General features: G+C 39.6%; 1 protein-coding gene across 2 annotated transcripts; it reads left to right on the top strand.

Annotated features, from left to right (window-relative positions):
• Positions 1 to 25,117, top strand: ASMTL (acetylserotonin O-methyltransferase like). 2 transcript variants are annotated; one of them, XM_054216068.1, is made up of 13 exons: positions 1 to 193; positions 1,757 to 1,888; positions 3,292 to 3,339; positions 3,494 to 3,558; positions 5,609 to 5,670; positions 7,797 to 7,905; positions 10,391 to 10,817; positions 14,062 to 14,224; positions 15,640 to 15,824; positions 17,788 to 17,917; positions 19,036 to 19,179; positions 19,680 to 19,802; positions 24,864 to 25,117. In XM_054216068.1, the coding sequence occupies exons 1-13, from the start codon at positions 101 to 103 to the stop codon at positions 25,076 to 25,078; spliced, it is 1,896 nt and encodes a 631-aa protein (XP_054072043.1). In that variant the 5' UTR covers positions 1 to 100; the 3' UTR covers positions 25,079 to 25,117. The 2 variants fall into 2 exon arrangements, with proteins under 2 accessions (XP_054072043.1, XP_054072037.1); XM_054216062.1 differs by lacking the exon at positions 24,864 to 25,117 and adding an exon at positions 20,774 to 21,956 and having other exon boundaries at positions 3 to 193.
• Positions 25,118 to 26,143: the final 1,026 nt, after the last annotated feature.

Raw genomic sequence — 26,143 nt, 5'->3', positions numbered from 1 at the left:
CCGGCTCCGCCCCGCCGCCGTATAAGGCCGCGGCACCGCCACCCCCCGCTCCAGGCCCGATCTGCGCGCAGCTGGAGGTCGAGGCGCGGTGGCCGCTGCCATGGTCTTGAACCCGGTGCTGGGAAAGCTGGTCAGCAAGAGGGTGGTGCTGGCGAGCGCCTCGCCGCGCCGGCAGGAGATCCTCACCAACGTGGTGAGTGAGGGGCTGATGGCGGGCGGGCCGCTCGCCTCCCGCGGCCGGGGAAGTAGGCCGGGGCCCCTCCAGGCGCTGCGGGGGGCGCGGGCAGTGGCCGCTTGGCGCCGGGTCGGAACTGCGGGGCCGCCGCCGCCCGTCAGCTCCCGGGGGCTGGTGCCACAGGGCGGGCACAAGCCCGAGCTCGGCCTCCCCCCGCAGCTGGGGGTATTAGTGTGTCTGGGGGGCGATGGCGGCGGCACAGGTGCCGGGCTTCCCCGCCACCGGGACAGCGGCCTGCGGGGCCCGGCGTGGCGGAGCTGCCGAGGCGGCTGCCGTCGCCGTGCTGCTCCCCGGGCTGCACGCCGGTTTATAGATGAGTATTGTTATGATTTTCAATCCTAATTTTTCCTGGTCACGTTTTCTCTGTCAGCAAGTACGCGTGCCTCAGTTTTGTGTACCATCAAATCAATACCAGAGCGAGGGGATTAAAGTGTTCTGCTGGCAGGGAGGTGGGGTCATCAGGCAAATAAAAGACTTGCTCAGGCTGAAAAATGCCAGCGTTATTACTTCTGCCGTGTCATACAAAAGTTTGAAAGGTCTTAAAGTGGATTGAAGTAATTAAAAATGTACTTTCATTGCCCTAACTTTAGATGCTCAATACCAAAACTTCTGAAAATTTGACTTAGGCTTCTGAAACACATGAAAACTTCATGGGATTATAAAGTAGCACTCTCTTCTTCTTTCTGCAAAGCACATTTGGGGCACAAGGGAAGCCCTAACCCGTCATTAATACCGTCCAGCCCCTGTGGAGGAACACATCAGCCTCACAGGGCGGCTTTTGAATGGCACTTGAGTATTACAATGCATCTAACTTAGTTTGCTTAGTGCAATCATTCCTCATGGGAGAAGTTGAACTTAAATGGGAAAAAGTATATTTGCAAAAGATGGAGATGTGGAGAAGCACCAAGGTTCAAGCATGCATTAAGTTATTAGAAACATAATGTGCCTGCTGGGTGTAGTAAATTTACAGGTACAACCTGGCGGCAAGAAGTAGGAAGAATAGGGGTTTTTGACAAAACACTACAGAAACTGGCTGTTCTTCTTTTCTGTTTATCACATGTATAATGACACATAAAGTATGGGTGGTAAAGCTCCTGTAAGAATGTGTACTGCTGGTGCACAAGTAAAGCGCTATGGGTGAATGCAATAAAACAAAAAACAAAAGTAGTAAAATGGTCTGTTCTATGAAGTGTGTAAGTTTTATACTGCTAGATTTTTATAGGAGAAGAATGGTGAAATTTCTAATGTGATTAGATTCTAATAAATAATAAGGGTAAAACTGAGTAAGCACACCAGTTTAAAAGTTCTTTCTGATGGTGTTTTTTGTTTTGGACTGCTTGCAAATGATATATATACACCCAAACACTGTAAAAGAAGTAATTTTTTCCCCCCTGTGTGTTTGGGAGGGAAGGGTGTTAAAATGGAAAGTGCAAAAATCACGTTTGTCACTTGCTTAATATGTCTTGGGAGCAGCCTTTAATAACAAGATGCGATTGACTGCATTGCTTTCCTTTGTTACAGGGCCTGCGGTTCGAGGTGGTTCCATCCTGGTTTAAGGAGACACTTGAAAAGTCGTCTTTTGCAGCCCCTTACGAGTATGCTGTGGAAACAGCAAAACAGAAAGCTCTTGAAGTAGCAAACAGAATGCATGTAGTAAGTTACCAGGTGTTTTCAGCAATGAGGATTTTGTCTTTAAGTGGTGCGTGTTACTGTGACTTAATTTGCACATACTTCTTAGGTGGTTTCCGAGTGCATTTTCCCCACTAAAGCGAAATGGCAGTTTTCTCTCACTTGTGAAAGAGAGCTTCCTGAAATTAACTCACCTAATCAAAAGAAGGTCTCATGCCTGCAGTTTGGGCTTTCCACAAACAGAAGTTGGCCAGCATCTCTTGTCAGCAGCACACCTACTCTCGCTTGGGATACGTACTTGGTAGTTCCTTCCAGCTGCCAGGTGTGTGGCTGAATCTTATCCTGACACAGGATCGTGCGTCTTCACTCCAGGTGTTTGTTGACTGTGGAGGCAGACGCTACGAAAAAAACACACTGATGTGCATCCAGGGCTCTGCTGTAGCTTTCATTGAACAGTAGTTCACCTGAACAGTTGACAAGAAAATACTCAGAATTTGTGAGTGTAAAGGTGCTGGAGGAAAGCAGAAAAAGAAGACAAATTCTGCTTTAAAGCATTCTGGACAAAGAAAGTCTAGCTGTAAGTCTAGCTGATTAGATCCCACAAAATGTACCATAATAATTTCTTAATAATGCAGCTCTGAAAGAGAGGAGTATGTTTGTTGAACCTATACTGATGGCAGAAAAGGAATGTTGAACGCTTTAAACCAACAGCGCTGCCAGATGTCACCATTCTTCAAAGCAAATATTGCATGATCTCCAATGTAAATCGTTATCCAGGTTTCTGTCAACTTCTTTTCAGAGAATGGTATGGCATTAGGAGAGTGGATTTTAAACTCCGCCTCAATAACGGACTTGCATTCGGCTTTCATTGCAAAACACTATGCTGGCGATAATGCTAGTTCAGTGGATTTCAAAATGGTTCTTCATAAAGATTCCTTGTAGCCTCTGCTTGGCTTTAAACTGTAATCTGTCCTGACCGCTGAGTTTTGATTTACTTGCATGTTATGAGGTACATAGTTATTATTTAACACAGCAAGACAGGAAACTTGTCTGTAACTGTGATAATTATATTAAAAAGTTTGTAGGGAGGTGATTCTTCTGTGGAAAGGCTGTTGATGTGCTTTAAAAATTATGTGCTTTAAATAGTAGAACTAATTCCAGACATCATTAAGAAAATTCCTGTATGAAGGCCAAACTTGTGACCTGAGAATGGTCTGCTCAAGCCTCCTGTTTTCCTTGCTTTTGTGGTGATATAAATGATTACTATTTTGTAAACAGTGCAAAAGGAGAAACAGTGTCTTGTTTTCAGGTCAGCGTAGAGCCCTACCTCTAAACCAGCAAACTTAAGTTTTCTTACCTGAAGTTTTAAAAAGTTTTGTTCTTTCTACCTCTTTTGAGAAATACCTTCTTTCTTTATGCTTCTGCAGAAACACCTGAGAACACCTGATGTTGTCATAGGAGCAGACACTATTGTGGTAAGAAATCTTCTGTGGTTTATCGTTGTTTTAATTTATGACAGGTATACGAGATACTTGTATCTTTAGGTTTAAAGTTTGAGAGCTGTCTTTAAACAACATCTGACCTCAGTTTCTGACAAGTAAGAAAAATCACTCTGTCTTTCTGTTTTAGACTGTGGATGAGGAGATCCTGGAGAAACCCGTTGATAAGCAAGATGCATATAGGATGCTGTCAAGGTCTGTAATTTTAAGTAAGAGTCCAAATACATACATGAAGCTGTTTTAAAAAGAGCTGTACAGATGTCTTAGATCTGTAGGAAGAACTCAGTGGACACGAATTTTTCAATCATTTTTAGATAGTGTAAGCCTGTTCTGCCACTGAAAGAGTTAGACCTGCTTTTATGGTACCTGGAGCTGCTTGCTCTTGCCCCTTCACCTTAGGAAGCTGATCAGGAACATGATGAACCATTTTGTTTTCACTTGGATTAGTTTTCAGAATCGCTTATCAGGAAACTGTATGTATGCTTCAGCTGGTACAGGAAGGGGAGCTATGGAGAGAAATCATGATGGGAAAGAGGCCAGAATCATCACAGAAGTGGTTTGAGGCTTGACATTTAATGGAAAAATACTGCATGTACAAGAAAGTACATGGTGATATGTACTCATGGACAATTGCTTTAGATTCTGTAGTTTAACTGAGGAAGGAAAATCTGTTTCCATCAGTTTTCTCCATGGATGTTGGGCTGGTGTTTTTTGAGGCTTCTGCTCTTTTCCTAAAGGATACTTTTCCCTGCAAGCTTAATGTTATGTTGTAGCACTCTGTATTTTTTTTTAAAGAAACACCAACTAAATAACTGTAGTCACCTCCTTTCTGAGGTATGAGGTGCGATGAATCCACTAGTCGCGCTTCTGTTTTGTGGGGGGACTACAGAAAAGGTGCACTGCTTGTTTCACCACTTTGCATCTCCTGAAGAGAATACAAGTCGCTTGGTAGTTCATGGAGGTTTGTTCTGTAAGTCTATTTTAAATTATTTTTTTTTTTCATTGATGACTTATGCTGAATTTTTGATTCTTTGTGGCATGTTACTAACTTAACAGTAGCAAAAAAAAAAAAAAGTGACAGCAGCATATGTTATTAGTAGGAGATTCCCAAAGGAGTCTGTCTGGCAAGAGATTTCTCACAACTGTTTTTGCTTGAAATCAGGCCAAGTTTGTTTAGTTCAAAAATCATTTCTTTGTGGGTTTTGGCTTTTTTTTTTTTTTTACAGAGTTTAGTCTGATTCTAAGACATGCAAATGTTTTGGGTTTGGTGTTTTTTTTTATAAGTTCAGTCTCTTAATCGTGGATATGAAATGCACTTAAAATGTAGGTTTTTATAGCTCCTCTTAATTTTGCTCTATATAAACAGCAGAAAATGCTGACAAGATATATATTTGCATATATCCAAAGTATCAGATTAAAATTTACACATAATTAATTTAAAAATGAATCAGTGAGTGAGATCTCGAGCGGGATAGTAAGAGTGCGAGATACTTCTGATCACATTAAATTATAGCCTGGCTAATCCCTAGGAGACTATTGCTTAATTAGTCTTTTCAAAGATTCGAGTTCTCGTGCTATTTATTATGCTTCCATTGTGTACGCATTAGACTAATAAAGGCCTCAAAATCAGTTGGCCACAGTGTGGCGCTCTGGAGCCACTAGAAGAGCGAGCCACGTGGGTCTGGGGCAGGAGTGCCTGTAGGCGCTCCTCCTCTGCACTCTGCATCTGTTACTCCGGCTTGCCGTGGCATCCCTGGGGACCGCTCTGCTGAGTACATCATCATGGGGACCACCATGAGTACATCAGCTCTAGTTGCCTATCACTTGTTTAGTCTCAGTTGCATCACCTAGCTGTTTATTTCCAGCTATATGCCTGTAATAGCAATCTTTATGCCGATTGGCTTTTTCTTATGCATTTGAAATAGTCACTTTTCCCTGATGTACAGTAAATAAGCTAATACCATGGACTACTTTTCCAAATTGTGGACATCAGTACAAGTGAGATGTTGGAGACTTGAAATGACTGAATCTCTTGATAGTGTGTTTTTGTTTTGCCAATGTCTTTTCACCTATATTGAAATAAAAAAATAAAATGTATTTATTTAGGATACATGTCAGAGCCGTCAAGTGATGTATTAATATAATGGTCTGTTTCTCAAGCTGTAGTAACATAACATGTAGAACATTTTTGCACATGACAGATTTCTTAAAACTGTTGCTTAATGCATATTTTTTCCCCTGACAGGCTGAGTGGCAAAGAGCACAGTGTGTTCACAGGAGTGGCTATTGTACATTGCCATAGTAAAGGTACATATGCCATTTTATTAAAACTCAGTATTTTTGTTAAAACTCAGTATTTTCATTAAAAATTATTCTCATAAGGACTTGTACAAGTGAAAAAACAGGAAGGTAATTTTTCATGTACAGTCTGAATTGGCTTCATACTCAAGATGAGAATTACCTTATCAATATATAAATTAAAAACTCCCCACAAAAGCCAGCTTTCTTACTGTATTCAGTTTTCACACAGGAAGGAGGATGACAATATACAATAGGCTTTAGAAATACTTTCTCTGAAAGCTATGAGACTAATTAAAAGACCAGTGTAAATTGTGGGAGTATTTCAATTTCATTTAGAGTTAAGGCAGTACAAACTGTAGGACTGAGCAGAATCTGATCCATATTAACTTTATTCCTGTATTCTGTTTACACTAGCTGATGAATACAAGCGGTTGCTGTATCTGTAGTTACTTCATTTTACAGTAAATAAGGGAAGTTTTAGAGCCCGTTTTTAGGGGATGAGTAAAGTAATGCCTTAATGCCTCAGACTGTTAATGAACTGGAGGAAGCAATATGTCAGTGTTCTTTATCAGATACTTTATATAGTAAGCACGTGGTTTTTATGAGAACTGTACCATTGTGAGGAGTGTGGTTCGAGGGACTTCCTCTCATAACTGTGCCAAGATTCTTTTAGTGGAACTTTGGCAAGAATAATTTCTCTGAAACTTCACTGAACATAGTCCTTCTGTAGACAAATTATTTACAGCTTCTAATCTTTACTGGAATGATTGTTCTTAACTCTTGTAACAGAAATCAAGTCAGTACGCTTACTAATACGCTAGTACAGTCGAAAGAGAGCTGCAGCAAAAGAAATAAAATGTGTTATCAAGGGTTACCTGTGAGCAATCCAGCAAGAATAATAATGCCTTTCATTGTTTACTCTAGGAAGAAAGTAAAAATGTACACAACTGCAGTACTGATGCTATGACAGCACATCTCATTTGAAGTTTACAAATTTAAGCCGTGTTATATTCAGATGACTAAAAATACCATATGTCTGCATATTCCCCAAGTGATGGAATCAATGAAAGAGTTTTCTAGAACACATTTTTAGCTTTAGATCTTAAGTGCAGTGCTGTTGTTAAGTACTGAATATATGTTACAAATGGAATTTTCATCTTGGACTGATTTGTTTCTTATCAGTACTGAGAGATGTGGTAATCTGTCTTTATATGCAACAACGTTTTTATTTCATCTGGGTCATTAGATGTTTTTTCAACATGAACACCATCAGTAGTTGGTTAGTATTCTTCTCTTGATCTGTACTGTGGATCTTTCTTATTCCTTCTCAAGAATCTCCACTGCTATCAAACCAGAGGTAACAGAAGACATTTACCTTGATATTTATTTTTTTTTTTAATAGAAAAGATTAAAGAGAACTAATAATCTGTAATGTGCACATTCATTTGTGCAAGGCCGTTTCCTTTTGAACATGTTTCGGAAAAGCCTCCATCTGTAGTGATACCAGATTGACAGTGTACCACATGCAACAGGGTCTGCACCCAGGTGTGCAGTACTTGATTGCACTTCTGGCTTTCAACTACTTCTAGATACAGAAGTCTGAAATAATCTTATTTCTTGAGAGATGATATGAAAATAATGCTGATGGTTACCGATGGGACTGCTGAATGCCTGAGTCTGCAGTACAGATGCAGCTGCACGTTTGCATTCAAGCATTTGTAATAGCTATGTGTTTAACTATGGGGTGGCATTAAGAGTTCTTTGACAACAGTCATAAAGTTAGAAGGGCGTTTGTAGCCCTTTTTGTACTCGGCACTGGATGTGTATGCTAGCAGTCCATAAATAGCTCTGCATAAGCATTGTTAATTTAACATTGCATCCCACACAGGCAGGGCAACCTGTTAGCCCCAGGACAGGACTGCAGAGGTTGAAAATGCAAGCTTTTACTTTTTTGGGGAAGTTATGAGTCCACTGTGCCTAAAGAGCATTATTAGTCATTTCATACATCTGTGTAGTATCTTTAATTCTTCCCAAGCAAAGCCACCAAATGAATACAAACTGAAATAAAACTGAGATGTTATGTTCTCTAAACTACAGTTTCTGTTTCTAATAAGACTTCTTCCTTTCTGTAGATAATCAGCTAGAGACAGAAGTCACTGATTTCTATGAAGAGACTAAAGTAAAATTTTCTGACCTGTCTGAAGAGCTCTTATGGGAGTACATTCATAGTGGGGAGCCAATGTAAGTAACACCCTGAAGTTATCACACAGTACTTGAGAATAGGCCTTAAGGTATGCTATTAGCCATCAGCATAAAACATTTTGTCCTGTGTTCTGTGAAATTTTGCAATAAATGATAGCATGAGTGATGCAACGTGGGTATTCTGTTCCTGCTCAGAACTAACATTCCTCCAGGGAAAGTGAGCTACCTTTTTAGTACTTTAACAAATTTGAAAAGTGAAGACTGTTGAGTGAGTACTCTGGATTAAAACGAGCAGTCATGCAATATACAACTACCTCCCTGTTAACAGAGGCCTTCAGGGAGCTTGGATACCTGAGACAGTGGCTTGTTCTCATTATAAAACAGGTGAACAGAGTGAGTACTGGATAATCAGGGTATTGGAGAACTTTACTGAAAGAAGCTAGAATTTTGTTTATTTAGTTTATCAAAATCACACTGTTCTGATGCAAGAAATGCCAACTCAGTTTTCACTTATTCTTGCGGCCAGTTTATATGTGTTCTTATGCCATAATTGTCCCTTAGCTCATGTGTTTCCTTCACCCTTGCAATATACTACTTACAGACAACATTGATTCCACAGAACAAATAGGATGAGAACATAATGCCTAACTACTCCTAAGATGAAGTTGATTAAGTTGTTCAAAAACAAACAGTACTTATTTGGAGACAACAAGGGAATGTTTGTGACTTTATGGAATTTGCCTTTCCTTCATATTTGCTGAAGCTTAGTGAAGGCAAATCAGGCCATAGTTAGCACTGTGGACTGCCTAGCTGGTGATCTGAGGTGAACTTTTGTCTCTTGACTCCAGTTCTGACTGTGTAAGAATATCAGTCGTGGTGTTTTTTACGCTCGTTTGTGCTATAAAACAATACAATCATGTTTTACTGGGAAAGAGGAACCAGCGTAGACTTTGGACTTATTTAAGTGCTTATGTGTAAATAAGGCATACTTTCTGAACATGTAAGGTTCCCAGCTTATTAAAGAGACTGAAGCTAAATTGGATTATGCAGAGAAGAATCTTCTAACAAGAATACCTTTTGTTAACAGAAATTCCTAGTTAGGTTTGTGGAACATGGTCTTTAGTATGCAGATGATCAGGAAGTTTTAGTTCCAAAGAGAAATGACCATGGATTTTTAGGAGGAATGTCACATTGAAAAATATTTTGGGATATTCTGATTATTTCCTCTGGAATAAACGATCTGGCAGTGCTGTGCTGCAGCAACATGGCTCATGAGCAGCACTGGGAAATTCTGTTCATTCTGCTAAACAAGATGTGTGACAGCAAGGGTTTCTTGAGGACCAAAGGTTCAGAGATTGTATTTCATCAGTCTCTGGAGCAGAAGACAGTCAATTCTCATTCACGTAGTCAAGATGATAGGAAGCATTTGCTCTGGCCTTGGGAAGGAACTACTAAATATAGTGTCCAATAAATTTTGCAAAACAGTAAGGAGAAGTCTCTCATAGGGGTCTTTTGGTTGGTTTTTTTGGTCCCCTCCTCCATGGACACCTGTACTGGTTACACATTTATGAGCATGTAGGTTTTTCTAAACACTATTGCAGTTCAAGTGACCATTTGTTTGTTTTTTTAATGGCTAATTTTGTGAAATCATAAAAAGACTTAATGACTACATGAAAAATTAAAAGAAAATTTTACTCTTTTGTGCTGTTGAAGATTGGATTGAGTTCTTTTTATCCAAGGACAAAATTGGCGTATATTATTTTAAAAGTCAGTCACTGGTGACAACAGGGACTAATTCTGAAAGTATACAGCTGACTTAAAGTATGAATAAGGGAGGAGGGAAAAGCACTATCTCAAGGTAGACTGTGATGAGGCTATAAAAACCCCTCAAAAATTTTGGCTGCAGAAAGATGGCCTTTCACTTTCTGTTTTATTCCTGTTAAAATGCAATTTTAAAGGAAAAGCCCCGTTCCCTAGTTTATAGCAATTCAAAAATCCCATTTGCTGGGATGCTGATTCCTTTGTTTTTCTTAGGAGACTAGCAGAAAGGGAATCCAGAAAAAAAGTTCTAAAAATGTAAAAGGCTGCTTCTGATCGAATCGAAGATGAAAAATCTGCAATCTTCTTTGTGTAGTAACCTTCTTTCACGAGTAGTTTGTGTAATTCCATACTATCTGAAGTTAATACATCTGAGACTGACTGACCTTTGGTTTCAAAGCTTGCTGACTTGGACTTTCAGATTTGGTGTTATCATGTAGTACGCATACTTCTAACTGCCTTGTTCCTTAAATGTGAACAGTAAAATGTCATGGTAATACTAGTAATTTGGCCCAGGAATGTACTTTCACAGAAAGTAACCTTGGAAGTCTAAATTTGTCTTTAGGTGTAATTATGCAAATTTCACTGTGTGGAATGGAAATGCATACAGGCAGAAAAACTGCAGTAGACCAGCAGTGCTGGTGAATTATTTGTGTTCTGTGCTATCTTTACTCTTAATATGTTGGTTTTGCTTTCTCTCTTCCAGGGACAAGGCTGGTGGATATGGAATCCAGGCCCTTGGTGGAATGTTAGTTGAGTACGTCCACGGAGACTTTTTGAATGTGGTGGGATTTCCTCTGAATCACTTCTGCAAAAAGCTAGCAGAATTGTACTATCCGCCCCCTAAACATAATGTACAACATAAAAAGTATGACTCTATCCCTTCAGTGGACACTTTTGAGAACCTAAGTGATGGAGAAAGTGAATCTTCAAATTTCACAGAGTGCAAAGGTGCTACTAAGTTGGACAGCAGTGGGATGTGTTCCTCAGGAGCCATTTACAAGTCTGAAAACAGTTCCAGGGTCAGAACTGGTTTTATAGTACCTTTGGAAAATCAGAATGGAGTGTCGAAAAGTGCAGCAAAAGTTCCATCTAAAATTCTAGACCTGATGGATGGTTTTAGAGCTTCAAAGGTAAGGGGAAAAAGTGAAATTACTCGTTACATTGCTAACTGATATGATTGTTTCATTGGACTTCAATATATAGCAGGTAATGTGGAATACTTGAGATGGAGTAAGAACGTATTAATAATTAAAATAAAAGGACCACTGAAGTACCAGAGAATCTAACATAGCTGAAATTTCTGGTGCAGTGCAAACACTGGGGTTTTTGTTATTTGCTTTTATCTGTTCTACGAAATTTCAGTTACCCATTTGATAAACGTTTGTGTATCTTGAGAGGGAAAAAGGTCCTCAGAAATTTTTTGTCCCTGCATCATTGACCTTGGGTATGAATGGTGCAATTGTACTTCCAGGATGTTTGGAAAGAGTACCTACCCTCTTGCCTCCCATATGTCCCTTTTGTCGTCTTGTCTGATTAAATGCAGTTTATACAAGATCATGATTTATCTTCCATTGGCTACATCAATGATTCAGGCTCTCTTGTAATTGGGAGGCTTCAGAATAACAGTAACTTCAGAAGTGGAACATTTACTCCACAAGTAAAGTGGAATGTTACAGGGAAATTTCAAAATGCTTTTAAGAAATTTCTCACTAATTATTGATAATTTTTTTTAAATTTTTTTTACTGATTAGAAGAGCACGATCAAGCAGGGAGTTACCTTTGTATGCTCTGCAAAGAAAGCATTTAATATGGTTAAATTATCTGACTTAAAACTGTGACAAGAATTGTATATACTATGTTTTCGTTTCTAGCTGTTAATGCTTAGTGTTAGGATTCTGTGGAAGATCTTCATTTTTTTTATTCCCTTTTAAGGAGATTTTTTTTTTTTATATACCCTGTCTCATGTTCCAGGTATGTTTAGCTGATAATCTCCACGCAGTATCTGATGGAGACATAGCAGCTTATGAACAGAAGGTCACATGCTCTGTGTAGCAGCCAAGTGTGATGAGAACTGAGTAGCTGGACGTTTTAAGGGCTGCCAAGTATTCTACTCAAAACTACAGCATGGTGAAGGAGAAACGAACACCAGTCATTCTAATAGATCACTGATCTCTATCAAGTCATTTATGTTTTAGGAAGAGGTGAAAAAACTGCTAAAGGGGCAGTGAAATGACAAACCTGGAGCTAAAGATATAACAAATTTGAGGGGGGATGGAGGGAAACACGCAATACAATGGACAATGGTTTTGCTGAAAGAACAGAAAGTTGTACTCGGATCTGAAGGAAAACCATAGTGTGGTGACTGTAGATCTGTGGGCGTGCTGCTTGCAGGCATGCAAAGCAGTATCGAGAGATTTGGCATAAAGCAGCCTTGAGACTGCTGCGTTTGTGAACTTCCTTGTGTATCCAGAGGGAGCGAGTTTTGATGTATGTGAATGGGTGAGATGATGCTTAGCATTTCTTCAGTTTAAGTAAAAAAGGAGAATCATCAGCATTTTGTTGCATATTATGTACACTGTTTACAGTAATGTGATGCCAAATTTTTGTGGTGAGAAAGACAGTGGAGGCTGTAAATAGAAGCAGAAGCTTTCCTTTCCCAGTAAACTAGCGTAAAGTCATGGATGAAGTGCTGAATTTCATGTTGAACTAGAGGGGAAACTTTTTTCTCAGGGCTTGGATCTTTGTAAAATTAATTACCAGTTGCAATGAATGCTTCCTGTGATCTGACAAAACTCATCTTCTCTCCACTTGTAGAATAGGGACAAAAGCACAAAAGCATTTAGTTTCACAAAAGCTCTCAAGTTCTATTTCATGGTGATCCCTGAGTGTTATTTCAAGGACTTCATAAAGCACAGTGAAATCTCCTGCAGGTGAAGATAGTGATGCCTAGCTTACTCTGAACAGCTGCTGTTGCAGAACAGGAGGGGTCAGGGTTAGTTAAATCATACTTTCTCAAACTTAATGTGTTCTTTAATTTGCATAGTTTGATCCATACTCGGCCTTTGAGGTTTTTTCTTCTTCGATATTTTTCTGGTTTGGTTTGGTTTTGTTCTCCCCCTCCTTGAACTGAGAATTACGGAATGCTAGAAAGAGTGACTTGGATCAGCCAAGCTTTTGACCCTGTCTTCTCACCTTCTTTTTCCTGTTCGTACAGTTTTCAGGTGTCCAAAGATTATGCAGGTCCTGGAAGCCAAACGGTTGTAGACTAGATGCAGTTGGTTCAGTATTGTGAAAGCCTGGATTATAATAAATTCCAGCTATACGTTCCTGTTAGAATAATAGAGGAAACTGTAAAAAGAGAATGAAGATGATAAAATATATAGACAGTAGCAGACCTTCCTCAAAGTTAATCTCTCTTTCTCCATTTGATTTCTATTAAACAGAATGTCAATGCATTTTTCTCCTTGACTGCCTTTGATTTTTAGACGAGAGTATTTCAGTTGAAAGGGATCTACAATGATCATCTAGTCCAACTACCCGAGTTGCCTGCAGTTGCAAAGAAATGGATTATGTGATTGCTGCGTGTACTTCCACTCTTATGCTCTACATAAATTCCTTGGGTTTAGGTGTTTTAACTGAAACTGGAGAATTGTAAATTAATTTCAAATGGAGAGTTATATATCATCCTATATCATTAACTTTCCTCTCTGATTTGGTTAACATATCTCTACAAGTTTAGTTAAGTTTTTCAAGTTATGCAGCTGTGTTGCCCATGGGTTTTTCTTCACCATCAGGCACTAGCTGTTCTCTCTTCCTCATTCCATGTGTACCTGTCCTGTTATGGTGTGTATGTAATATAGTTGTGTTCTGAAGTTTTATTCTTTTTTTTTTTCTTAAGTTTTATTAAACAAAGACCAATATTATAGCAACTGAAGCTGTTACACTGCCTTAGTGGAGCTTTCCAGTTCCTTATGTTTTGGGTAAATCAAATTTAATTTGATCTTTTGGCATAGGTTCAGATGCTCAAGAATGTGTCACCTTATGGAACAAGCTTATAGATGGAGATATGCTAAATATCTGAATAAAGAGGTGGTCTTCATAGAAAATCTGTAGCCTGCGTTCCAAAATACTTTGAGTTCCTATGTCTCCCAAACACCTCTGTTCAAAATTCTGTTACTTGGCTAAGATAATGAAACCCTCTGAGATGGAAGGAAATGTATCATAGCAAATTTTAGGAGTTTTGTTAAACTGTGTTGCACTTGTTAAAGAACAGCAGTTGTGTAGAATAACTCTAGACAAAAGGTATTGTTCTTTTGTTTCTTGATTGCTGTTTTTTAAAGCACAGTGTGCTAACAGTTTTTTTCCTACATGTAGGCTCTGTTTGTAGCCTCTAAGCTCAAGGTGTTTGATCATCTGAAAGATAAAGGTCCACTGAAGGCTGTGGATATTGCAAATGAGGTTGGAACCTCTGTGTGTGGAACAGAAAGACTCCTTGATGCATGTGCTGCTCTTGGATTACTGGAGAAAACACCACAAGGTGACTAATTTCTCCTCATTTCCAACTGCATATAGTACTGAAAGGCATGCAGGACTGGAAGAGATGCTTCGAAGGTCACAGGGTCTGACTTGATATCGTGGGTAACTTGGATTTGGGGAAAGGGGAATGGATTGTTCTTTCTTTGCTTTCATTATTAGTAGCTGGCATTGTTTCTTTTGAAGGCAGGCTTTACCTAATGAACATATTTGTGTCGTCTTTGAGGAATCCTTAGATTGTTTTTGCTCTTTGGACATAGTACTGAGCAAATTTCTATGAAAAAGTTACACGGGCAGTCCCAGGGAGCAGCATAATAGCTCAGAAGGGAGACCTTATCGCGCTCTACAAATACCTGAAAGGAACTTGTAGCGACGTGGGGGTTGGTCTCTTCCCCCAAGTAGCAAGGGATAGGATGGGAGGAAATGGCCTCAAGTTGTGCCAGGAGAGGTTTAGATTGGATATTAGGAAAAATTTCTTCACTGAAAGGGTTGTCAAACATTGGAACAGGCTGCCCAGGGAAGTGGTTGAGTCACCATCCCTGGAGGTATTTAAACAATGGGCTTAGGGACATGGTTTAGTGGTGGACTTGATAGTGTTAGGTTAATGGTTGAACTCAATGATATTAAAGGCCCTTTCCAACCTAAGTGATTCTATGAATCTATCTAAAATAAGGACCAAATTCCATTCCCTGCTGCAGCAATGCAGAGTCACAATCTTCATCAGAGAATTAGGGCTTTAACGAGGAGAGCTCTGGAATGCATCCCTCTTCATGGAGGACAGCTTAAATTTTAGTGCCCCTAACTGGAACAGTACTTGAAGTTGTATGTAGGTGAGAGAGTCAGTATTAGGATTAACTTTTTCAGTGTGCGCTATGTAGTTAGAAGTTTCCATACACATCATTTAGATAGTAATACTTGAAGTGGTCAAGTGCCAAGAAAAGGAAATAAAGGAGGCTTTCAACTCTGTTAGAGGACAGGACCAAGGAGAAAGCCCTAAAGGCAAAACACACTTGAGAAAGCTTGAATTTAAGCGAAGGAGAAGCCATAATCTAAAGAAAAATGCAGTTAATAATGAAGAACTTCTAATACTCTCCCTTGAATATTGGGTGTATAACTGAGGTACATCTAATTAATAACTGAGGTTTACAGTAAAAAATAAAAAATTGTATCTGTATTCTGTATACTATCTGTATCCTCCAGCATCTAAATTCTTTTTATAAACAAAGTACCTGCTCCTTTAAGAACGAGAAGACCTTTAGACTGATTTCACAGAAATCTTTGCACAAAAAATAATATGATCCTAAGATCAGGGTTTGCTAGTTATTTAATGGCTACACAAGAAAACATGACTTCAGATTTTAAATGACAGTTGTAAAGTACTGGAACAAAAGCTGGTTGCAATTGTTTTCTTCCCACAAGGTTACAGTAATACAGATTCAGCAAATACCTACCTGACCTCAGATGGCGAATACTCACTTCACGGCTACATTATCCACTCTAATGACCACCTTTGGCCTCTCTTCACAAACTTGGAGTCTGCTGTCAAAGAAGGCAACAGGCAGAACCATCGAGCCTTTGGAAAGAAAGCAGAGGATTTATTTAAGGTAATGTAAACTCTTACTAGTATCAAAACTCGCTGTGAGGAGTCCAGACCTGATCTAGAGGCAAATGGAGACTGATTTGTCTAAGAAAGTTGGTCAGTCTCAGCAATTGTCGAAACGCGCTGCAACGTGCTAGTCTTAGATTTCTGTTCCCTTCAACTTTAGTCTCTAAAGTGCTGGAGCAATCACCAAATAGACTGTGAAATCTGAGTGCTGACAAAAATTCTCTGGATAAAATGTTGTCCGTCTGGCTAACACACTCTTGTTTAATTTACACTTATGCGGCCTTTTTATAACACCAGGTAGTACCTTATCACAAATGCACTCCTTCCATATTGGGTGCCAGTCACTTGGTACTGGTGTGCCTCCAGTTCAATCTGTGCCAACTGTACTCAAAGCTGCTTTCAAAGTTGCTTTTTGCTGATACAGTGGAGAAGGGATCCAGTCTCTTTTATGAAGGTTTGTAGTTTTGTGTATGCTTCAAGCTGGTATATATTGCTGATAAGAACTGTAATCCTTTCTTCTATCTGTTTCTATCTCTGTAGCATTCCTTTTCCAACACTAGCCCAGGTGGATGTGTTCAGACTGGAGAATCTCTTCGGGTTATAAGTAGCCTATCTCATCAATGATGGGGGCATAAGTATTTGTGCCTGCTTAAGGAGAGGGATAGTAGAGTGAGCAGGAGAGTATGTCAGGTTTTAACCTCTGACATCAGTGCTGGCTTTAAGAGTACTTCAAACTACATCCTGCGGTTCTTAATTTGTACTTAACTTCTAGATGCTGATGAAGCCAGTCTCCTAAAGGAAGTGTCTACATCCCTCAGGTACAGTTGATGCAAAGACGTAAGGGGTTTTGGAGACTTGAGAAGGTCCTGTTAGCCTTAATGTTAGTACCTACGTTACTGGTGGAACAGAACCTCCTTTAGGAAGCCTCCAAAGGCTTCCTTTGTAAGTTTAGATACTTTGCTTTAGGATAGCTGCTGCAGTAGATGCTTAAACTTATGTGCGTAGTAAGTGTTTTAATGTAGGTGAACTGGATCTCATGCTTTGTTAAACATCTGGATTACCAACTTGAGTTTGCTCAGGTGATGTTTGTAGAAACAGTCACTACCAGTTCAGGCCTGGGCTCCATATGTGCACAGGATAGTATGTCCAGGCAGCATATATGGGCTGTCTATGGCACTATGCATACCCTGGCCTGGAGGTACTTCCACTTCATGGTAGCTGGAAAGCTAGATATAACTGATGAAATCTGTATGAAAGTGAGATATAAAGGGATTCATGCTTATGTCTCATTTCAAAGGTAAAGGCATGAGGGTTGTGGTACTGAGTGCTTGTTTCTCATCTAATTAAAAAACCTAGTATGAGCTTTAATTTTTCTGGTTTAAGTTATGGTCCAGTCTAGTTATTTTCCCATCATGGGAGAATAAATGTCAGAATTAAAAGAAAGCAATTTGTGAGTATATCAAGAAGAAGAAGAAGGAACGCTTTAGGAGACTGAAAGAAAAAACTCAGTCTGTCCTTTTAGACAGCTTAAAGTCTGGAGACATTTTGCTGTGAAGCAAATGTGTTAGTAAATGTATATCAAAGGCACAGTATTTCTTTTAAAAGCACTTTTCAGATTATCCCTTCTTCCTGCTATGCTGCCCCAGCTTCAGGGGGCAGAAGTATTGAATTTAACATCCCTTGGGACATCGCCAAGACCAGGTTCAAACCAGCCAAGTGTATGTCCTTTGAGACGCACTGCGTTGTCTGTATGATCGGAATTTTTGAGAGGATGCACAAATCTGCTTATCACTGCAACAAAACAGCAAAGGATTTGGAGCAACTAGGCAATGGCACTTTCAACTGATCTTTTAATTTTAGACTTCTAATGTTAATGGTGCGTACCTACTGCCTTGGTTGGACATAGTTTTAGTTAAGTAATGAAAATAAAGTTCACTTACTGTGCTTTTTTCACTTCTTAGGACTATTATCACAGCCAGGAGGTGAAGCAACGTTTTATGGCTGCCATGCACAGCATTGCCCACCTGACAGCAAGAGATGTGGCTACAGCATTCGATCTTTCGCAGTTTAAGTCTGCCTGTGATTTAGGAGGTATTGCCTGTAATTGAACTGGTTTACATATTAAAGTGAAAAGCTTGATTTCAGATCCATATTTTATTACTTTAAAATCATGTTGTTTTGGGTTTTTTTACTAGAACTGCAGTAATATTGTCTACTGGTGTTCTTCTGGTATTGTAATGTCAGAATAAAAAGACTGAGTGCAGTTAACTGACAGCAGTGTTACTTAAATGTTATTTGAGTAGTTTCAAGTAAGTGAATGTCACAATTAGTTACATACTGCCACATAGCTCAGCACAGAAAACAAGATGGTTTGTGGTTCATCTGATAGAATATTGGGCTGAGAGCTCCATTTTCAACTGTGCTGTTGCTATCCTTTGGCATGTCCAAGATTTTTCAAAAGTAATGAAGGATTTCTTTCTGAATCCTTCTAAATGGGATGTCTAAATGGGGGTGTCAAGCTTTAAACACTGCACTGCTAGAACAAAAAGGTTGGATTCTTCTAGAATGGGTTTAAGTGTTTTGTGTGTTTTAGTTATTAATATCTAAGATGAAAAGCAAAACGGTGAAGACCAATGGTACACTTGAAGAAACTCTTCTTGTTAGTGTCCTTTTTTACTCTATGCTAGGAGTTGCACAGAGGGAGTGTTATTACTTAGGGAAAGATCCACTGAAGGAATAATACTTAGTGCCTGGGGAGGCGGACAGCATGTCAGAGGAATTAACGCGGTACTGGTGCAACCTTTGCCATTTGCGCAGAGACTGTGCAAGACATTACCATCCCTGTCCCTCACCATGCTGGAGAGTGTTTGTGAAACTTCAGATATCAGTGCTTTGTGAATGGTAAATAGTTCCAGTGCTCTTCATCCACAAATTACAAGTCTTGCCCTTAATGTTCTTCTGACGCCCAAAAAAACTGAAGTACTGGTATCAAAGGTCATATTAGCAATTCTGTGATGGTAAGGAATAATGCCTGCCTTCCCCAAGCTTTAAAGCATTGCTGTATCCAACAGGAAGCGCCATTGCCCATGTTAATTGTGGAGCTGATTCGAGGTCTCTATCTTAATGTTATATACAGCCTTGTCTTTAAAAATGTCTGCAAATGCTGTGAGAAAAGACTTGATTTGACTTTTTTTTAAAACTTTCAACAGGTTGCACTGGAGCTCTGGCTCATGAGTTAGTACAAATATACCCAAATCTCAAGGTCACAGTATTTGACCTTCCAGAAGTCATTGCAAACACCTCTTGCTTTCAGCCTTCAGGACAACACACGGCTCCAGTGACATTTGTATCAGGTAAATGTAACACATGATCTTTTGTCTTATTTCCTCTATCCTGGAGCACAGAGCAGGCTCTTCTGCTGCAGAAAATAGTGTGCTATCCTGCTTCAGCCCCAAACGTGTGTCTTAGGACAAGGTAACGTAGGCTTACCCACGCTAAATGGGGACACTGCACTTCTCAAGCCCGCAGGGATAAAACCAAACTGGCTATTATTGGAGAATATGGATAAATAAGTATGAATTAGTCATTTTTGGGTACCACATGGGAGTAGAGGCTGCATGTCCTCTTCTCGGGCTTTTCTTATCTAGGCATTATATGTTACAGAACTCTTACCTGTGATCTGCTCTTCTCTTTAACTACACTTTCCTTATCTGTAAATCAGTGCATCCCTGTACCTGTTCATTCTTGTTTCTTTCTGCTGAAGCTCCTAGCTCCTCCACAATATTTTCGTTTCATTTTGTAGGAATGTACCCTGTGGTTTCTGTAGGAATGTACTAACTCTGCTTTCCAACAGGTGACTTCTTCAAGGATAATCTTCCAGAAGCAGATCTTTATATCCTTTCACGTGTTCTTCATGACTGGCCTGATGAAAAGGTACATGTGCTGTTAAGCAAGATATCAGCTGTTAGCAAACCAGGTAAGCTTTTTCATCTTGTGGGTTTAAAGGTGCATGTTAATGCATAAACATAATGCGTAATCATAAGAAGCTCATATTTAAAAAAAGAGTATTTTTCTGCTGGAAGCCTTTGCTTGAATGTCTCTGCTTGCATTATGGTAATATGTACTAAGAAAAAAAGGAAACAAAGCTGCTAATAAAACTGTATAAAATAAGCCCTTAGTATAGTTGCAGACTTCACATAAAACTACGTCATCTCCCCCATCTCTGCCATGCCCAGTCTTTCTTACTAAGCCCTGTATCATCAAATACCTAAGCATGTGCTTATTTCTGTACATACAAGTCATCTACCTAAAGTTCCTTCAACATTAATCAAGGAGCAGCAGTTTGTTTTGCTATCTCAGTACTGCCCAGAGTATGATAAACTGGAGTTCAGCACTACTTTATGCACAGATTTCTTGAGAAATATGTAGCCTCTTCTGCTTTCTCCTACGTTCGGACAGTATAAAAAAATCAAAGGGGAAGACAAAATGCTAAAATCAACTGATTCCTTAATCCAACAGGATTAACGGTTGCTATGGAGTTTGTTTCATAGGAGAGCATTCAAAAATGGGTCTAGGCCATAAAGCCTAATCCTGTTTATAAATTATGAAAGAAAATTGTGGGTGACTCTTAATCTTGTTATGTGAAGGTTGGGGTATGACAGATGCTTAGAAGAGTTGCTTGGTTCAAACGGAAACAAGACTGAGTTCAAGAGCATAGTCAGGAAGTGGTCCGAACTTTGCTGAAGTGGAGACAGTGCTCTATAAACTCCCCCTTCCTTTTAGTGATTAATGGTTGCTTCCAGGAAGAGATTACTGAAGGTAAATTTCCACTGAAGACCATTAAAACACTAGTCTGAGGCACCCCTATAACTATCTCTGAACAAAACACTAAAAGCTTGAAGCTAGAAATACTTTACTGAACCACTGCTGGTTGTTTTGGAAATGCAGGAAGTGCCTTGCTAGTGGCAGAAATTGTGCTTGACGAACAGAAGACGCACCCTCCTAGAGCCGTACTACAGTCCCTCAGTATGACTGAAGGCAAGCAGAGAAGTGGCTCAGAATATAAACAGCTACTGGAGAAATACGGATTCACAAATATACAAATTAAGATCACAGGAAACTTACTAGATGCTGTTTTGGGCTTCAAGAAGAATCTGTCATCGTAGTGTGCCCAGAAGCAAACTGGGATGCTGAGTTTTTACACTTATGCAATTTACCTATCATCAACCAGGATGTCAGTTTAGGGTCATTTTGACCCTTTATCTGAACATAGTTGTTAAAGGCCTTGTATAAAAGTTGGACTGCAGCTTCTGCAGGACTAAGTTGTATGCATTTAAAAAGCTTCTGGGGCAGGCTGAAACTCTGGTGTATTAAAAACCTTTATGTCCAGTTCTTCTGGCTAGTTTGCAGACTGTATTAAGCTTAGACTTGACATAGCTGTATAGCATGGCAAGATAAAACTACAAGCTTTTATGAACCACATTAATACCTTATTTTTCTTGGACCTTAAAGAGAATTCTCTCCCTGCGGTGTATTCAGTGGTTACCGCTCACTTCTATCAGAAATGAAAAAATAAAAATGAATACTGCACCACCTGTATGAATTTGGGGATGGTAGATCTCTCTCTCACTTTTCTGTGGGGCTTTACTCAAAAACACCTCAAGAAAACCCTTTTTTAAGCACTTTTTCCGCAGGCAAAAGTGAAAATAGGACAAAGGTCAAACATGTTCCTACAGCAGCTATAATGTCACAGAGAAACTTCAGCAGCCTCTGACCTCCAGCCACAGTATGTGCCCACACAGGCTGCACCTGAGAGCTGTTCCTATCAGTACCGGGTCTTTCGGAATATGATTAAATGGCCATATATGCTTTCTGTCTCATTACTTGAGATGAGTTTTAGGATTTATGTATAAATTCTCTTATGAAAATTAAAAGTAGAAGTTTCTTCATGTTCCTGTCTTTAATTGGAGAAGTACATACTGTATCCCATCTCTTCAAGTAATTTGTGACTGATGTCACCTCTCCTAATGTTTCTTTTTCCCTGATACCTCCTTGATATTTATTTTTTCTATTTAAAGTGTACTTTGTAGGGGAAGTCTTCCTGGAGATTAAAGTTGCACTTTCAAACTGGCTTTCTTCTCTATCAGTTGTGAATTTCTTGCTTGTCACACTTCTACAGCAATAATCCCAATAGGCTGTCCCTATGCAGAATCACTAACCTCAGCAAATTAAAGAGAGTTGATAAGCAAGGGTCAAGAGTTGCATCTGCCTGGTAGACTCTGTCTTATGTGACTTAATCAGAAGTTACTTTGCTCTTTGAGCACTGACTAAAGCAAAAGTGCCACATTGATTCAATTCACCATCAGAAACGTGCTTACTACAGAGCATTTCAGCTATATAGTACCCCACACTGGGGTTTTTAATTCTTATCAGAAGCTTTTTATGAATTAAAATTTGACTGATCACGTCTGTACAGACATTTAAAGAGACAAGGCAAAATATTAAAACAACTGAATAAATTTAAAATAAGTTTCTTTTCTGTATGGACATGAAGCTTGCCATTATGCTTAACAGATTTGTATTTTGAGAGAGGCTCATTCCAGCAATCGGATGTTTCTCATCTCAGAGTTATTCATAAAGTCCATAATGCTGTTCTTTACGATGCTGTAAGCTGTTTGAGTCAGAAAATATTTTAATCCTAAAGTTGGCACACCTGTAACTGTCATAGACTTTAAAACTGTGCCTCTATGTATCTGACTGTAACATTTGAATACAATGTGCTTGGCTACCGCATAACCTCAGTGTACTCTGTGATTAAAGCACAACACTCCATACACACTAAGCATTAGTCCCTTGGGCATGGTGTCTGTGGTAATGCACCGCAGCTTTGCAGTCTTGGTATAATTAAGCATTAGAGCAGGTTGCCCAGAGAGATTGTGGAATCTCTGTCCTTGGAGGTTTCAAGACCTGAGAACAAAGCCCTGAAGGAGCTGAGCTGACCATAGAGCTGCCCTGCTTCGAGCGGGAGGTTGGACTAGAGATCTGTGGTCTATTTCAGCCTAAGCTGTTGTATAATCATTTGACATCGCCCCGTCACCTGAGAAATTATAAAGTTGTTTTCTTTCATTAGTGTTCAAATTAAGTTTTTAAGTTGCTGTGGAGAAAGCTGGTATCTTTTGCTGGGTGGTAGAAGGGGTGGATTTAACAGTGTTACACTGAAAAAACTTCCTAAGCAACAGACGTAACTGAGGAAAATTTGGGCCTGTTCACTAATCAAGATGTCAAGAGTGAGGAGGCTAAGTTTTAAAATCCAAATGAACTTCTGCCAATAAAGCCTGTAGGTTTTGTGCTCCCTGGGAAGCAATATTCATCTATGCCTTCTTGAGGATGCTGTCTTTTAACCACATTCTGCCTTAACAACAGTTTAGAGGAAATGTGACGCACAAAAAACAATTTTTTGAGATGGAGAATTGTGGGGGTGTCTGGATGTCCCAAATAACTTATTGTGGCAAATTATAATGACTGTTCTATTTGTGTCCTCTTTTTAGAATGTGTGAAATTTGGACACTGTCTTCCAAAGCTGTAATCTAATGGTGACTTAGAAATTATAGTCCTGCATTACTCTAGCTAGCAACGATTGCTGTGTAACCAGGAACAGCGATTCCCCGGTCCCTCTGTTCAAGGCAAAGGACAATCACACGGGAAGGGCCGGGGGGGGGGGGGGGGGCTTCATCCCCCTGACTTTTGACACCTAAATATTAGGGATTCAAATCATCTAGTCACCTTGAGCTCTATAATCAGAAAAACAGGCATTTTCAGAGGATGATTCGTCTCACCTATCTGTGAAAAGAAACTTACTGGTTTTCCTAATAACAGTGCTTATACATTTAATAGTGGATAGAGTGTATTTAGGAGGGCTAGCTGAAATACAGCTATCTCATCTATGGATGACTGAATTAGGGGAGCAGAATCCTGCTGGAGAGAGAATGTAGGTTGAGGCTCACCTCAGATCTGCTTGGCTAAACTTTTTTCTTTGTGAAGCAAATTTGTGTCATTGGTTCATCATGGGGCAAGTGGCTTGAACTTGCATTTAGTGAGGTAGCTGATCATACGAAGAAGAAACAGGGAATTTATTAGTAAATCAGAAGGACTTTCATGATTCCTGATGGTTAACACCAAGGTCTCAGCAATTTTATCCACAGATCTCAGTCTTTTCTCTAAGGAACTGCAATGTTACGTTTAATTTACTTTTCGTCAATAGTTAAATGTCTTAGGTGAATGGGTAGGAATGGCTCTGAGGAGATTGGCTTAAGGGTCAGAAAGATACAAATGTTATACAGCACTTAGTAATACTAAAATCACTGTAAAATGGTGCTATTTTGAGCTGAGTTGGTGGCCTCCTACCCCCACTGTGCCAAGAGAAACCACCACATAAGATGCAAGGGCAAAAGACAATGAGTAAAACAATCCTCGTTTTGTCAGCAGCCCACTCTTGTCTTCCCTTTCCCTTCACGGGTCTGAAGACAGAGGAGTAAGCAGGATCATTGAAGTTCTGCTTGCATCCCTAAGTCAGTGCCACCACAAAGACCTCAGTTCCTACATAAATAATGTGCAACACTGACGACTTCTCTGCTTCTGTAATGCTCGCCATCCACCATTTAGTCTGCTTGGCACTTTTCGATACGAATGTGAAGCAGCAATATATCCCAAAGAGATGTAACTACTCTTCCTGTCTTACTGTTTCGCATAAACCTCATGCCAAGTCTACAGAAGTCATCCCTTCTTCCCCTGAAAACAGAGACGTGGCTTGACTTGCGAGTGTTTGATCCCTCCATAGCATGGAAGGGAATTTCCTGGGTTTTGTGAGAGGAGCGGGTTATGCATTTAATAGTGGATTAGTCACTTAATAGAAGAGCAAATCCATAAATCATAAATGGAATCACCTGTGTCTTGTAGTTTACACCCTTATATATGGTAGCAGAAATTCTCTTGGGTGATAATGGATTAGTACTGTTGCATGCATTTGTTTTTAAATTAGGCTGTGGGATTTTGCTGGCTGAAATGGTGCTGGATGATGAGAAGAAGATCAGGAGTACAGCTCTGCTGCAGTCTTTGAACATGCTTGTGCAGACAGAGGGAAAGGAGAGAAGTGGCTCTGAATATCGACGCTTACTGGAACAACATGGGTTCACAAATGTCAAAATCAGATTGACAGGAAATTTGCTGGATGTCGTTCTCTGTGTTAAGACCTAGAAAAAAAATGGATTTAGTAGTAAAATATGGATGTCTCTAGTCATGTTTGATGTTTTGTAATTATGCAAATACATTCTCAGTTTCCCATCAATACCATAAACAAGAATTGTTATATCAGCTTTCTGAAGTTACTTTCATAAAAAGGGGGAGAGATTGATTGCATTTATTTTGAACTTGAGTAAAATGATGCCAGTGTTACCGTGGCTGCACAACACCTGTAGTACCCTCAGAAACAAGTCTCCAACCACAAATGGTGTCAGCAGCCCTATGGCAGTATTCACCTGGCTGAGAAATCACAGTTTCTTTGTACTTGGTGCAAATAGAATAATCCCATTTTTAGACCAGCACACATTGCTTTGCCACTTTTGCAGGAGTATCATTTCAATACTCCGTCACCATCCATTTTAATATCATTTTATGTTACACTCTCTACTGTAAATAAAGAAACATTGCCTAATGGAGTCTGGAAACTGCTACTGCAATGGTGCAGTCAAGATTGGAAACAGAACTGGAGCAGCAGCTTCTCAGGAGAGTGAAGACAGACTCCTCTGCCTTCTGCGAAGCTTCTGGAAAAAGGCAGTTGTATAAAAGCACAAGTTTTATCTGTGATTATAATTGGAGAGGAAATGTGGGGGCACCATATTTGGTTGAAGAACATCATCCTCCTCTTCCTTTTTAACCTTGTTTTATTTGTGAACTCTTACGAAAGTGACTAGCAGAATATGAGATTAGATAAAGAACAGAAAAGAAAAAAAGTGCAGAAACAGAAAGCATGGTGCTAAAGAGAAAAGGATTTCCCTCAGTCAGATGAATCTGAGATCCAAATGTGAACGGGACAGGACAACTATTGACTGAACAGTTTCCTGTCACAAAAGTTAACATACGATTTACCTTCCTTTTTCAAACTGACAATAATTCACGGTCACAGAGTATGAAGTTCTTTTTTAACTGATAGAAAATTTTATGGGGAAAAAAATCCCAGCCTTGCACACATTGTGTTGTGCTATGAGAGCATTAACATTCAGTTACAAGCTTTTTTTAAAGGAAACTACCACACCAAGCTGT

The sequence above is a fragment of the Rissa tridactyla genome, chromosome 1, assembly GCF_028500815.1.
Source record: "Rissa tridactyla isolate bRisTri1 chromosome 1, bRisTri1.patW.cur.20221130, whole genome shotgun sequence".
Classification (NCBI taxonomy): domain Eukaryota; kingdom Metazoa; phylum Chordata; class Aves; order Charadriiformes; family Laridae; genus Rissa; species Rissa tridactyla.
The sequence above is the reverse complement of the archived record's forward strand: the minus strand, read 5'-3'. Positions and strand labels throughout refer to the sequence as shown.